A 16,063-nucleotide genomic window follows, 5' to 3' on the forward strand; every position below is an offset into this window, starting at 1 on the left:
CTGTGTAGCCATGTCTGGGTCCCCTATATATTAGGACAAGTACTAATGGTGCCCTGTGTAGTCATGTCTGGGTCCCCTATATATAAGGACAAGTACTAAGGGTGCCCTGTGTAGCCATGTCTGGGCTCCTATATATGAGGACAAGTACTAAGGGTGCCCTGTGTAGCCATGTCTGGTCTCCTATATATTAGGACAAGTACTAAGGGTGCCCTGTGTAGCCATGTCTGGTCTCCTATATATTAGGACAAGTACTAAGGGTGCCCTGTGTAGCCATGTCTGGTCCCTATATATTAGGACAAGTACTAAGGGTGCCCTGTGTAGTCATGTCTGGTTCCCTATATATTAGGACAAGTACTAAGGGTGCACTGTGTAGCCATGTCTGGTTCCCTATATATTAGGACAAGTACTAAGGGTGCACTGTGTAGTCATGTCTGGTTCCCCTATATATGAGGACAAGTACTAAGGGTGCACTGTGTAGTCATGTCTGGTTCCCTATATATTAGGGCAAGTACTAAGGGTGCCCTGTGTAGTCATGTCTGGTCTCTATATATTAGGACAAGTACTAAGGGTGCCCTGTGTAGTCATGTCTGGGTCCCCTATATATATTAGGACAAGTACTAAGGGTGCCCTGTGTAGTCATGTCTGGGTCCCCTATATATAAGGACAAGTACTAAGGGTGCCCTGTGTAGCCATGTCTGGGCTCCTATATATGAGGACAAGTACTAAGGGTGCCCTGTGTAGCCATGTCTGGTCTCCTATATATTAGGACAAGTACTAAGGGTGCCCTGTGTAGCCATGTCTGGTCCCTATATATTAGGACAAGTACTAAGGGTGCCCTGTGTAGTCATGTCTGGTTCCCTATATATTAGGACAAGTACTAAGGGTGCACTGTGTAGCCATGTCTGGTTCCCTATATATTAGGACAAGTACTAAGGGTGCACTGTGTAGCCATGTCTGGTTCCCTATATATTAGGACAAGTACTAAGGGTGCACTGTGTAGTCATGTCTGGTTCCCTATATATTAGGACAAGTACTAAGGGTGCCCTGTGTAGTCATGTCTGGTCTCTATATATTAGGACAAGTACTAAGGGTGCCCTGTGTAGTCATGTCTGGTCCCCTATATATTAGGACAAGTACTAAGGGTGCCCTGTGTAGTCATGTCTGGTTCCCTATATATTAGGACAAGTACTAAGGGTGCCCTGTGTAGTCATGTCTGGTTCCCTATATATTAGGACAAGTACTAAGGGTACACTGTGTAGCCATGTCTAGGTCCCCTATATATTAGGACAAGTACTAAGGGTGCACTGTGTAGCCATGTCTGGGTCTCCTATATATTAGGACAAGTACTAAGGGTGCACTGTGTAGCCATGTCTGGCCCCCTATATATTAGGACAAGTACTAAGGGTGCCCTGTGTAGCCATGTCTGGTCTCCTATATATTAGGACAAGTACTAAGGGTGCCCTGTGTAGCCATGTCTGGGTCCCCTATATATTAGGACAAGTACTAAGGGGGCACAGTGTAGCCATTTCTGGGTCCCCTATAAATTAGGACAAGTGTAGTGGCCTAGAGTTAGCAGGGCCCCTCCATACGTGTGTGTGTTCGTTTTGTCTTTTTGTATTGTCAGTGTCTTGTATGAGCATACATTTGTGATGTGTACTGCATCCCTGAATGGGTTAATGTCTGGATTGTCTGAGAAATGTAGCATGTTGTAAGTCATGTGATCATGCCATCTATACACACACGTGTTTGCAAGGATGCTGTATAAGGCAGTCCAAAGAGAGTCTAAAAAAAGCACAAGTAGTGGAGTCTGTCTTGAGAAAAAGGAACGTTTGACAGAAATTGTACTTAGTCTTACGAGGATGCCCAAGATGGAAGAGGCTGAGCGATGGCCTGATGCCTGCCGAGTCCAATTCACCCAGCCAGCCTCGGTGCTAGTATGGAGTTCTGAGAGCAAGAGGAGCCGTCAAGCATCGCTGAGTACTACGTCTAAATGTGAGTATGTACCAGTAGAGAGGTGGAGAGAGTAGTCGGGAGCAGAACCCCACAGATAACTTGGACTGTGGATTCTTCAGCCACCCTGAGAATCCTCCCAGTCACAGCACTATCCTGTTTGGCACCGGTGTTATGCTGGCTGATGTAACATTTATGGACTGTTGACAGTTTATTCAAGTAAACGAGCTCTACCGACCGTTGCCGGTTTTGCTCACAAAGTTATCCGTGTGTAGACTTTTTTTTTTTAATTCCAACTTCTGGATTCACCGCAGAGGGCGGTAGCATCACGAGTAACAAGGATTTTGAAGTAAACCGTGGATTGGGTTTTCCATGTGAAACGCCCAGGGCCCCCAGAGCCCAGGGCCAAACAATGCAGCGCTCTATAAACCAATGCGAGGGCTGTGATTGGTTCTTCAACTCTGCTCAGCCTAACAATGCCGACTTGGATGAACCAATCACAGCCCTCGCATTGGTTCATTGAGCACTGCATTGATTGGCTGATTAGTGCTGGATGAACCAGAGCCATCGCTTCCTGGAGATGCCGTTTTTTGAATGCCACAACCAGGAAGTGATCTTCTGTGGGCGAATGAGGACCCAGAGAAAGCTGTTTAGGCAAGTATTTGCAACAGATCCAAAACCTACATATTAGATGTCATTTTGCACATATATAAAAAGTACAAAACTCCATTTGATGTTTTTATAAAGTTTTATTTGACCTGAAAGAACATCTGATTTAACATTTAAAACTTCTGGAATTGTTTCTTGGTTCCAGCAGCCTTTGTTACTTTCAGAACGTTGAATCGAACAGTTTTGCTGAGAGGACGGCACTCTCCAACGGTGACTATATCTCCGATCTGGACATCCCTGGAAGACAAAGCCGGCAGGTCAAGGACGGACATAATCAGATGACAGCAACACAACATGTAAGGACAGGCAGCCACTTCCATCACCGCACTCTGCATGATCCAGCATTCCTGTAGACTGACAAGTCGCTGGCTATAGAGTATCTATTGTTGCTTCCAATCCAGGACAAACTGAGACGGCTGCACTGCTGACTACCTGATGTACACTATGCGCTGGTAGTCCGACACTACACACTGCATTTAAACGCAGGTGGAGAGATACGGATTGTGCCCGGCGCCCCTGTACTCCAGCTGCTTGAATTGAGTAGTGCATGTGTCGGCCGCAATTAGCCATTCTCTACCTGCGTTTTCCAGGGGACCAACAATGGGCATAATAGCAAAGTAAAGGCAGCCTCAATTACATGAAAGTTGTTAACGTGTGTAATAGCGCTAATTGCCAGGCTGTACCTGCACTTACAACTGAACCCCAGCAATCATCAAGAAAACATGTACGATAGCTTACACATAGCAGCTCCCTTAGGGCTCCCACCCACTGGCGATATTTTCTTTCTTGCGCTGCGAGAGCACGAGAAAAATCTTGCATTGCAGCGCAAGAAAGAGGCCGGTATAGAACCGGCATATCGCAAGTGGTTTCAATGGGGCCAGCGGCAGCAGCGCTAGCCCCATTGAAAGCATAGGGAGAATGCCGCAGACTTCTGCCACAGCTGTGACAGGAGTTTCCTTCATCCCCGCGGGTTAGGCAGCAGGTTGGCATCTAGCAGATAGCACATTTGCTGCATGCTATTCTCCTACAGAGGAGCGTAGCCAGACGGCGGGGTTGGGGGATCGAAGTGGTAACAAGATGAAAAAGTCTTCTTGCTATTTGCAAAGTTTTGGGTGCATTGGAAACCATTGTGGTCACCATCTGGAGCCCCGATTTGTCTTCTGCTTGTACAGTGCCGGGAATAGCAATTACCAGCAGTATAAGGCCGGTCAGCACCATAAAACAGCCGCATTATAAAATCCATATTTGGCTCTATAGCCAGCGACTTGTTACAACTCTACTAGTAAAGTACAATCAGCGAACAGCCATACATTCCCATAAGTGTGTCTAACTTAAAATATATACATTTTGATTAAATTTACTGTTTTTCAAAAGTTTAAAATAAAGTTTTGTAGTTGATCCTTGTTCCTTTGTTGAGCATATAAAGTGTAAAGCCCCATTTAGACGGGACGAATGTTGGGCAAACGATGCCCGACACTTGTCCCTGAACATACTATCTGCGTGGAGCAGCAGGAGAGTGAGTATCGCTACTTCACAGCAGGGCGGCAAGAGGAGATTTCTCTCCTTGTGCTCCCTCACCCCTCTCCATTGACTTAACATAGCAGCTGTTCAATACTGAATGGCTGCTATTTACAATGAACTCTCATCATCCATCATTTATGCGGCAATGTTAAGTCAATGGAGAGGGGTGAGGGAGCACGAGGAGAGAAATCTCCCGCAGCCGCCCTGCCCCCGGCTCTGAGCGAGCCAGCAATTCCAGCTCCCATGTGACAGCAGGGGAACAAGTGTCGGGCATAGTTTGCTGGACATTCGTCCCGTCTAAATGGAGTTGCTAAAAATCTGACATTTCAGAGTTTTGACATCAAGAGTTAGACCCCAGTGCCAAGACCCCCACCGATCACTACAACGAGACTGCTGCACCGTCACTACTCACTAGCTGAAGATAGGCTTTTTTTCTTTCAGCCTATGGACCCATCTTCAACCAGCAACAACAGATAAGCACTTCAGTTAGATCATTCCAGCAGTTGTGGGGGTCTCGGCGCCGGGTCCTTGGCAAACAAAACCTAGCATAAGTTTTGCAGAAGTGCCATTACACTAAAGCCTCATGTCTGAAGGTGGACTGGATTCCACATGCGGGAGCCCACAGCGGAATCGGACCCTGTCGCGACCACACGTACCTGTATGAGTTTTTTCCTGTACTTTCTTTTTTTAAACTCCTGCTTTCCCGCAGGATCCCTGGCCCGTCCGCAGTGTCAGTTGCGGGTGTGCCACGGATCGGACGGCTTCCATTGAGTTTAATAGAAGCAGTCCGTGTGGGAACTGCGCTGAAATGGAGCGTGCTGCAATTTGTTTTCCGTACAAAAAGTTCCACAAAACAAATCCGCATGTGTTGATTCAGATGCGGATGCCCATGCTCCCCTACGGGCGGCTTGAATTGCAGATCTTCCGTGTGGTGTTATCAATTAACACTGCAAAATCCTATTGTGCCGTAAATGCACACAAACATAAGAGCATGGTGCTTCTGTGTTTTCGTGCACGCAGGAAATATGTGAGGGAACCCACTGAAATCAATGGGTTCTATTTTCTGTGGTTTGCACAGAAGCCCTCAGTCAGTCAATAGACCCATTGTCTATTTCATGGTCTTATGAGCCCAAGACCACCAGACTAGTGATCAAAGCTCAGAGTCGCCAGCACTGTTGGGGGGATACTTACACACTGCCATAAAGCAGTTGCAAGTGGCCTTCAGGTATTGTCACAGCTATTTACTGTGTTACACAACCACCCAGATTTTTTTTGGTACGTCCCTAAAGGAGAATTCTAGTTCGTCCCCAACAACCAACACGTTAATAGCCTATATTATATGTCACATGTGTAGGATGGGAACACACCGACAAAACCCAAAGCATTTTCAGGCTGATGCTCCGAACACACCATAAGTATCTATAGAGCTGAACACAGAAAACTGAGTGTTACCAAGAGGTGCTGAGAAAGCCGCACACAAATCCACGATACCAAACTAAGTCGGTCATATGGAAGGCTGATGTGGCTACAAGTTAGATGAGCACCCCACAAACAAATCACCCCCCCCCCCCGCTGCAAATGCGCAAAAAAGGTAAACAAACCAAAGACACCATTTCAGATGAAAAATAATCCAAGGCAGCATCAATAGATGCAACATAAAACCTTACCATGATGGATCGGTTTTAAACTGCACCTATTGATGCTGCCTTGGATTATTTTCCGTCTGAGATTGCCTTGTTTGGATCTACAGTCCCGATCCGTCCCTTCGGCGTGCATTGCATGTTACCTCCCCATAGTGTCGGTTTCAGGGTGCTGCTGGAACTGCTGTATCCAAAGACGCTTGATAAAGGAGGCCATTTGCGTACCTCCGAGATGCATTGCATCATATACACACATGTACTGTTACTGCGTCATCTATGTTTAGGTTGTTTGTCTACTGGATCTCCACAACATTCTCTTGGAATATTAAGGACCCTTTTGGATTTCAGAGTAGTCCCATCCAGGAACGGACCCCTCCACCAAGTGCAATATATTTTATATGGTCATCCATCCAGGGATTTCTACTGTTGTATTCTCTGATCCTCCGCTCCAGATCTGCCGTCACCAACTGTGGGATTCACAGCGGTCAGACCCCCACCAGTCAAAGTTACCCCCTATCCTGTGGATAGGGGGTAACTTTATATCATCTTGGCACAACCCCTTTAAGTTCAACACTTCGTTAAATACACATTTAGTGGCCGCCCTCCTCTTACCTGAAGCAGGGGGACAGATGCACGGACATATTCTTATGGCGTTTCTCAAAACGGTTGTACTTTCGGATGTAATGCAAGTAGTCCCGACGGATGACAATGGTGCGCTGCATCTTCATCTTGGTGACTACTCCTGTAAGGCGAGGAAAGGAGAACATGAAGAAGTCCTTACACAATGCTGAGGGACAGTAGTTATACAGAACTAATGTTCAGCCGGTTCAGGAAGAGCAAACTCAGACCAGACAGACATGCTATAAGGTAAAACCGCCAACACAGTCCCTTACCTGAAAGAATGCGACCACGAATGGAGACGTTACCGGTGAAAGGACATTTCTTGTCAATGTAGGTGCCCTCGATTGCCTGAAAAGAAAAGCAGTAAATGATGAAGTGACTCGTTCTCATATTGGGTTAAGCAAATGGTGATGGAAGAGAAAGTCGGCTCAGGACCGGACGCACCGGGGGCCGCAGCAGTAGTGCTAGGATGAAGAACTGCATTGGAAAACTAAACTAAAAAAGCCATAGTAACACTGCTACCTGTCACTTCTGATATATATTTTTTTAACCCCTTAGTGACAATCTATTTTGGACCTGAGAATAAGACTATTTTTGGGGGAATTTCATCTTCAGTTATTCAAAAACCGATAACCGATATTTTTCAGTCTACTTGTCCATATGTGGCTTGTTTTTTTACGTGGCGAGGTGTAGTTTTTATTGGTACCATTTTTTTGGGTGCATATAATGTGTTTTTCCCCCCCTGTGTTAATCATGCAGCATAAACTGCAATTGGTTTTCCTGCGGTTTGCATCTGTCCATTGATACAGGTGTCTATGCCAGCTGAGCGCTGGACTACATTACAGGTATAAATTGTGTCAGATCCAAGTTTCATTTATGCACCAAGCTGTCGGGACTGTGCGATCGCTTCCCTGCTGACAAGCCTTTTAAAAAAAGTGGCGCAAGATCATAGAAATTCAAAGTCTGCATTTTTTTAATTGCGTCTTGCGCCAGACATTACAGCCTTCACGCCACTCAGCATAAATCCCCCACTGTCCCTATTAACAGCATTGTGATTGTCTGATACCTCTCTGGGGGTCTTGAATCCCAGACCGATGTTCTTGTAATAGCGGGGAAGCTTCTCCTTGCCGGTCTCCCCAAGGAGCACACGCTTCTTGTTCTGGAAGATAGTCGGCTGCTTCTGATAAGCCCTCTCAGTCTGTAGAGAGAAGAAATAGATGAGTAATCGTGATTATCGTCCCACACCGGCATCACGGCGACTGTAAGCGCAGTAAATGTAACACGGACCCTGAACGACCGTCCTGCGAACAAGAGGGGAACGACCGCCAGGGGCCACCTGTTCTGCTCCGGTATGACAGCAAAAGAGGAGAAAAAGTGACACTCGGGCCTCCGGCACATCAGCATCTTTGGTTTCACCCCACCACACTCATCCACAATGGCTCCCGTTACTGGTAGACCGTCATGTGGACGGGCGGTCTCCACGGCGCGGCATTAGTGGTCGATGTGATGTTTGACATTAACAGAAGCCATTGTGAGCAAGTAGAGGAGTAGGGATAGATAAAACCAGGAATGAGCAGGATGTGGCGGTAGAGGCGTGCACCCCTTGTGGGAGGACATGACGCTCCGCTCGGACATCCCTCGGGATCATTTTCTAAAGAGCCTTTGCTGTCTTGGTTTTTCATAGCAGAGACCGCAGTGCTGATCCGTAGCTGCCATTCACTTCTATAAGAGCGACGCTGAAGTGCTTGGATGTCTCCAGCAGGCGGTCGGGATTCCCCATCTTGGCCATGAGAAGTCCCTTTAAAGCTGTTTTCCAGGCAGCGTTCACCGGGACACACCGCGGGCGGTTGGAGCAGCGGCTTCCGCTCTGCCATATTCCGGCTGGCGCTGCCTGGAAAACCCCTTTAAGTAGCAGATGAGTCACCATGCGCCAAACTCTTGCGGAGCGTTTATTAGGCCGGTCTCACATCTGCGTCGGTTGGAGGTTCTGTCGCAGATCTGGGTCAAAATTTCGGAAGAAAATACCACATGCCAAGAGCCGGGCGGGAAGCAGACAGATCCCATTACCCCTTTCCTAAATGGAGCGCGAAAGCCCCAACACAAGCGGGAAGCCCCCCTAAAACTACCAAAGCCCAGAATGCGGAAACCTACAGCCGGCTCTAATGTGCCGCACCGGAGTCTGCATATGCATTTAGCGCTTTTCAAAGGGGCAAACCGAGCGCTGATTTCCCAATAGGAGCTTCCACTGCCGCTTGCGCAAAAAACACAGATTCAAAGTCCGTACCGTCGGCGCAGAACGACAGGGAATCGGTAGTTTCCGCAGCTCCATATACCTCTCGCTGTCAGCGGTCATGGAGGCCGCCGCCACGCGGAAGGAGCATCGCCCCCCCGGACCGGCGCCCGCCGCCACGCGGAAGGAGCATCGCCCCCCCGGACCGGCGCCCGCCGCCACGCGGAAGGAGCATCGCCCCCCCGGACCGGCGCCCGCCGCCACGCGGAAGGAGCATCGCCCCCCCGGACCGGCGCCCGCCGCCACGCGGAAGGAGCATCGCCCCCCCGGACCGGCGCCCGCCGCCACGCGGAAGGAGCATCGCCCCCCCGGACCGGCGCCCGCCGCCACGCGGAAGGAGCATCGCCCCCCCGGACCGGCGCCCGCCGCCACGCGGAAGGAGCATCGCCCCCCCGGACCGGCGCCCGCCGCCACGCGGAAGGAGCATCGCCCCCCCGGACCGGCGCCCGCCGCCACGCGGAAGGAGCATCGCCCCCCGGACCGGCGCCCGCCGCCACGCGGAAGGAGCATCGCCCCCCGGACCGGCGCCCGCCGCCACGCGGAAGGAGCATCGCCCCCCCGGACCGGCGCCCGCCGCCACGCGGAAGGAGCATCGCCCCCCGGACCGGCGCCCGCCGCCACGCGGAAGGAGCATCGCCCCCCGGACCGGCGCCCGCCGCCACGCGGAAGGAGCATCGCCCCCCGGACCGGCGCCCGCCGCCACGCGGAAGGAGCATCGCCCCCCGGACCGGCGCCCGCCGCCACGCGGAAGGAGCATCGCCCCCCGGACCGGCGCCCGCCGCCACGCGGAAGGAGCGGCGCCTGGACCGGCGCCCTCCGGGACTTCTGACAACAGAGGCGAGAGGTGCGGGGGCTGCGGACTCCTGGTCCAATGTCGCAGCGATGGCGATTTTTGACTATATGTTTGGCAGAAACGCTATGGTTTTTGTGGTGAAGCCTTCCTCCGCAGCACTGTCACTACCTGTGAACACCCCCGGAGGGCGCACCACTAGTTTGCTACGCAGATGCCAATTTGAGTTATCAGCGGTTTTCTCGTACATATACACGCAGTCCGGGCCGCACGAACAGATCGCACATCCACCAATCAGCGGGGAAAGGAGTCGCCTGCGGTATTCTACACGGATGGACAGCGTATCGCCCGCGCAGAAGAGCGCAAGGAATGGCAGACAGTAGCCCAACATCGCTCTCCTGTTCGTATCCGGTCTCCTAGCAACGAGAGCGAATCCGCACCTATCCGCAACGATGATTACGTACGCACCGCGGATCGAACGTGTCCATGGAGCTTACTGGAAGCCATGCGGGCCGATTCGGCGGTGAAACAGCATGCTGCGATTTATCGTATGCGGGAGAGACCCGGCGAACGTCAATGTATTTCAGCGCCCGCGTATCCTACGCACGGACGAGACCCATCTTTTATTTGTACTCCAGCCGCACATAACATACATGTAACGGCCACACAACATACATGTAACACACATGTAACTGCCACACAACATACATGTAACACACATGGAACTGCCACACAACATACATGTGTGCTTGGAGTAACACGTGACACCCCGCCAGCCTATATGACGGGTATCAGAGAGACCCGGCCGCACTCCATGTGGTGCCATCTCCGGGCCTCCGCTGCTCGCACACCCGCCACGTCCCCCTCGGCGGGTCCCGGGCTCGTTCTTTCCTCACAGCACAGCTACCACACCGTTTAATACCCCCGTACTATCCCCGAGCAGTCGGAGCCCTCACCTGGATATCCGCCATCTTGGCCTGCCGGGTGAAAAAGAGGCAGAAGTTCCGCTACAGGGTCTCCTCTGGAAAGAATAGGGGCGGAAATGACGTCAGTTATCTCGCGACAACTGCGCAGAAAATCCCGCTCTCTGAGGCCGTGTGCTGGGCGTGGTCTAATATGAAAATAGAGAGGAGGTGACGGCAAGATCACGTGACTCTTCTCCCGCCAGCCCACTGCAAAATTTTTGTCAGGGAGGCTGCGCGGTTTCTAGAGAAGTCGCGGAGGATGCCGGGACTTGTAGTTCTTTCACAGTTTTTTAGGGTCTCCTGTTTTTAGCCTTTTTATGAAATGTTATTTTCATTCTTGTATTTCCCCCCCCTCAGTTATTTATTACATTCCTTTACTCTCCGACATTTGAAAGTTGAGTGGAAGTAGCAGATTATATATGGCGGGATGTGTGCGCCGGTTCTAACGTGGATTATGTGCCGAAATCCGAATCAGAAGCCTTGTGTTTTTTCCCCTGCGTTATATATTTTCAGCAGGCCCGATTACGGTTTGATGAACGCCACAGAAAGAAAGGAATTGAGGTGTCAATTCTTGTCATGATTTCTACGTAGTAACCATAGCCGGTGGCCGCGTGCGGTGTTGTATCATTGGCGCTAAATCCGTGGGCAGATCCGCAGCATTCTGAACATGCAAAAATGTGGCAGAAATCCAGAATCTCAGGGAATGATCGTCCTGTGATCAGATTATGTACATCCTCCACTGTCGCTACATGGAACTAAAATCACAGGCAGCCGCGAAACGCGTCCAAGTCCAGAAAAGCTTTTATTATATAAATAGATTCTGTTCCACCCTATAGATTACTGACCACTAATGCCCCATTTACACGGGCGGAGAATATCTTTGCCTGAAGGAAGGAGCTTGTGACGTCATCCGCTCGTCCGCGCTCGGGACGCCTGTTTAGACTGCGCAATTCTCGTTGACAGTCCTCAAGTTCTCCTGCACCAGTCGTTCCGTGTTTCACATTTCTATGAACAATCAGTGTTCAGACGGCACCATAAGCGCCCGCGCCGCCGCTGGTTTTTTTGCCGGCTGAACCTCAGGATTCCCCTTCGTCGTTCAGTCGCTGGCCCGTGTTTAAACAGAACGATTATCATTCAGTTTCGCTCGTTTGAACGATTTTCCGAACAATAACACTGAGGAACAAAAATAATTTTGTTATGGTGCCTGAAATTACCCTTATTTGGGGTATTTTTGTGCCGCTGATTCCGATAATCCCATCCGTTTGATTCTAGAAGCTCTAGTAGTTTTTGCGATATTCCTGATGTCATTATCTATTATTATATTATTTTCCCGCCAGCATTTGCTCACCATTAGTACATATGGAACATATCGCCACCGCGGCACATCAGACTTGGGTTGATGAAACAATCTGTAAGACATTGAAGAGAAATGGAAGGTGTTTTGGCTACAAATCTAGAAAATCTCCTGTGGTGAACATGGAGAAGCTGAAAGCAGGGAAATTAGATTGACCACTAATCGGGAACTCATGAAGGACCGGCGTTTCCAGGATTGAGGCACGGTCGCTGATTTGTAGGGTTGTACAGCATTTCCTTGGGAACTATAAGGTGGTAAACTATGGAAAACTTGTGAAGAACCTGCTCACTACTGAACACTTGGTGTAACATGAGCGTCAGATCGCAGGCCCGGCAGTCATTGTGGATGGATCTCCAGATTGTCTCGGTGATGTAAGTGATGAACAGGGGGAACGATCTCCCCAGGAAATAAGGATCGTGGGAGAACAGGACTGCGGATGATGGGATACGCATATGATGGCGGACTACCGGTGAAATATCCAGCGCCAATGTCCAGGAACATCTCATCGCAGGAAACCACAGAAATGTAGTTTCATCGACATCTCAATGAAGAAACTTTTGTTTTATTCGTGTTCTAGACTTCTTGGGATTTATCTTTGTACCTTCAGCTTTTGCTTGGCGGTCATTACATGTATCGATATTAATAAAGATGAAAGCCCTCACTAACTGACTTACTCACTGACTCACCACTAATTCTCTAACTTCCCGTTGTCGTACAAACATGAAATTTGGGAGGAGCATTCTTAAGGCCCTAAATATGAAAAGTAAAGGGCTCACAACTCAATTATTCAATGCTAATTGCAAAAGTAAGTGCACCCCTATGTAATGTAACTTACTGGTGTCGTACAAGCGTGAAATTTGGCGCAAGCATTCTTTAGGTCCTAAGTAAGGAGAGTGGGAGCAGTGGCACATTCTGCAGGGGGACATCGGTACATGCAGCCTGAGGAGAATCTAACACTCCTCTATGTAAAATAACCTTGACTTCATAACATTTTCTGTGCGAACAACACATAAACCTGTATCAAATTAATCTATGACCCAAAAATACACCCAAAAAGTTCTAACTTCTCAGTCACCAAAAATTGTTGTTCCCCAGTGTAATAATTTTGCCTAAACCGGGAACAATCTGCGGCTGATAAGCGGGGTAGCTGTCCTGAGAAAGATTTGAAGTGAAAACAAATGCCAAAGCATTAACCCCAAGTTCACTAAAATTTGAAACTGAAAGAAGGACTGCAAAACCAAAAAACAAAGCTCGCCTTTAGGCCTCATGCCCACGGCCGTGACGGACTCCGCCAGCGTAATTCTGCACCAGCGTCCGTCACGGCGCCCCCCTAAAGACCCCATACTTACCTCCTGGATCCACTGTGCGAAGTCCCGCATGACGTGCCGGCGCATTACAGCGCATGAGGCACCGGCGGTGGGTGGAGAAGCGTATTCACGCTATACTTCCGCTGTGCTACAGCGGAAGTATAGCGTGACTGCCAGCTTCCATTGACTACAATGGAAGCCGGCCGCGCGTCTTCCCGCAGCATTTAGAACATCCGGCGGTTTATGTTATGCTGTGGAATTCCGCAGCGTGAGCATTGAGCTATTAGGTTCAATAGAACCAAATAGCTGCTGGACAACGACGCGGATTTCCGCCCCATAAAACATGGCAGAAATCCGGCCGTGGGCATTAGCCCTTAGTTTTGCAAATGACTAAACAACTAATAACAACAACAATGGTAAAACATCCAGATTGTAGGCTTTCTGAGACAAATAATAACTCATTGGGTAAATCACCCGTATGAAAGTACAGATTTGTCCTATTTTCAGAGGACATGAGTGGAAGACTCAGACTCCCTCCTCAGTAAGGAAACTGAACCATATGATCACCATCAGCTCTGCTATCACCTAATTATGGATTGCATATGAATTGCTTGGAAGTGAGGATTGTCTGTTGTATCTAGTCAGGGTGTAGTGTGGAGGATTAGGTCTGGTTGGACATTCTCTGCTGGTGCATATATAAGCGGGACACAGGATATGACAGGTGCCTGATGAGTCCTTTCAAATAATAGGGTGAAACGCGTAGGATAATGGTTATCTATGACTATATATTGGAGGGTCATTGGTTTTATTATCAGTATTGTATGTATCTTCCCTTAAGGTCCATTCAGGGCTCAGTCACACGGGCGTTTTTATGTATGAATTTATGTGCACAAAAGCACATGCCTAAAAAAATTTGTGTGACTGAAGCGAGCGTCACACTAGAAAAAAAAACGCACTTGGCCACCTTTTTGAGCACATAAAGTGCGCTGCCCGCTATCCCCTGCTGTGGCTGTGACAGCTGCAGCAGGGGATTCCTTGGATGTGAAACCCCTGGATGCTGTCGCATCCAGGGGCTACACCTTGTTGTCAATGGGGACGGCTGCAGCAGCGGCGGTCCCATTGACATACAGAGAAGATCGCGATCCTCTGCTACAGCTGTGATAGAGGATTTCTTCATCTCCGCGGGGAGTACCCTTGACACTGGGACAGCATTGTCACAGTGTCCAGTGACAAGGGGTCTCTCCGTGGAGATGAAGAAATCCTCTGCCACAGCTGTGACAGCTGTGGCAGAGGATCGCAATGTTCTCCCATTGAATTCAATGGAGCCAGTGCTACAGCAGGCTCCATTGAGAGCAATGGGCTGCCGGCAAGCCCTGCAGTGATTTTCTGGGAAAGGGCTTTAAATATAAACCCTTCCCTGAAAAATCATACCTAGAATGCGTAAAAAAACCCCCCAAAAACGTATACTCACCTCTCTGCAGCTGCCGGAGCTCAAGCACGTCCAGCAGGGTCTTCTCCCTGCACTGCTCTGAAGTTCTTTCAGCGGGCGGGGATTTAAAATCCCCATCTGCTGAAAGGGCTGCCTCTGATTGGCTGAGCACTGTGACTAATCAGAGGCAGCTCTTAGCTGTCATTCAATAGCAGCGTGAAAGAAAGTGCGGCATGCTCTAATTGTCACTGGACTCGCGCGGCGGATCCAGAGAGGTGAGTATGGCGTCTTTGGGGGGTGCTGTGTCGGACTCCGCTGTGATATTCCGCTGGCGTAGTCCGATACGGCTATGGGCATGAGGCCTTACTCTCCTGTTGGGTCGTCCTGGATGGAAGAGGGACAAGGTTTAAGTTGGTTTTGCTAGGTTGACCTAAATGAAGGATCTGAATAAAGGTGGGGATCTGCTCTGCTGGGTTGACCTGGATGAAGGTGGGGATCAGGCTAAAGTTGGCTCTGCTGGGTCATCGTAGATGGTGGAGGAGGGTCCAGTCCAAAGCTGGTCTGTAATCTTGAACTGTAACTTTGTAAATATTTATTTTCTCCAAGAGAGTCTATTAACATAAAGTAAATCACCTCTTCAAATGTAATTTACTTTCCTTATTTGATTGTTTTTAGTTAAGGCCCATTTAAACTGAACGATTCTCGCTCAAAAGACATCTTTTCAGCGATAATCGTTGTGTGCATTTACACGGCAAGATGATCGCTCAAACAGCAGTTTGAGTGACAGTTTTGAGCGTTCACTTTGCGTAAGTGTTTAAATGAAGGCTCACGCTGTATGCAGAAGACAAGCGGGACCACTATCTTCTGCATACAGCTGTTGCCTTCTCAGAGCGCTCAGCAGGTATATAGCTGAGCGCTCCGAGTGGGGTATGCAGAAGACAAGTGGGGCCGCTTGTCTTCTGTATCAGCTATTATCTTCTCGGAGCGTACAGCTGGTATGCAGCTAGAGCGCTGTGTTCTTCATACTCTGGCTGTGTTCTTCGAGCGGGATACCAGCTGAAACAATAGAATCAGCGGTATCCCGCTGAGAACTAGCTGAAAGACAACGATGAACGACTCGTTACCGAAAACTTTATGATGTCCCTGCAGTTAGACCCAATGATTCTCGCTCAAAAGATGGCTTTGAACGATTTTTGAGCAAGAATCGTTGGACTTAAATGGGCCTTTACTTTCCTGTTTTGTAAAGTCATTCATTCATCATCTCTAATCATTCCAATCTAATTTCTGATTGACAAGAGAAAAGTCAAAACTCTCACATAAAAACGCCTACGTTCGTGTGCAAGAGGCCTTAAAGCCAAACATGGTACCAATAAAGACTACAGCTCATCACGCAAAAGGCAAGCCCTCACAGAGCTCCGTCCATGAAAAAACAAAAAAGTTATGAGTCTTTGAATGCAACAATCTAAAAAATTAATAAATAAATAAATAAATGGTGTTTATTGTGCAAAAGTGGAAAAACCTAAAAAA

General features: G+C 49.0%; 1 protein-coding gene across 1 annotated transcript; it reads right to left on the reverse strand.

The window, feature by feature from the left end:
- Nucleotides 1-2,679: 2,679 nt before the first annotated feature.
- Nucleotides 2,680-10,552, reverse strand: RPS11 (ribosomal protein S11). The gene is made up of 5 exons (XM_066597770.1): nt 10,438-10,552; nt 7,468-7,599; nt 6,674-6,749; nt 6,393-6,522; nt 2,680-2,856 (listed from the first exon to the last, which is right to left on the reverse strand). The coding sequence occupies exons 1-5, from the start codon at nt 10,450-10,452 to the stop codon at nt 2,733-2,735; spliced, it is 477 nt and encodes a 158-aa protein (XP_066453867.1). The 5' UTR covers nt 10,453-10,552; the 3' UTR covers nt 2,680-2,732.
- Nucleotides 10,553-16,063: the final 5,511 nt, after the last annotated feature.

This window comes from Eleutherodactylus coqui, chromosome 3 (genome assembly GCF_035609145.1).
Source record: "Eleutherodactylus coqui strain aEleCoq1 chromosome 3, aEleCoq1.hap1, whole genome shotgun sequence".
Taxonomy (NCBI): Eukaryota; Metazoa; Chordata; class Amphibia; order Anura; family Eleutherodactylidae; genus Eleutherodactylus; species Eleutherodactylus coqui.

What these genes read in the sequence shown, in the direction of transcription:
- RPS11 (XM_066597770.1), bottom strand. An exon ending in GATTCAAGACCCCCAGAGAG is followed by an intron (nt 6,750 to 7,467) that starts GTATCAGACAAT and finishes TTTTCTTTTCAG; the next exon opens with GCAATCGAGGGCACCTACAT. An exon ending in CATCTGTCCCCCTGCTTCAG is followed by an intron (nt 2,857 to 6,392) that starts GTAAGAGGAGGG and finishes TTTGTCTTCCAG; the next exon opens with GGATGTCCAGATCGGAGATA.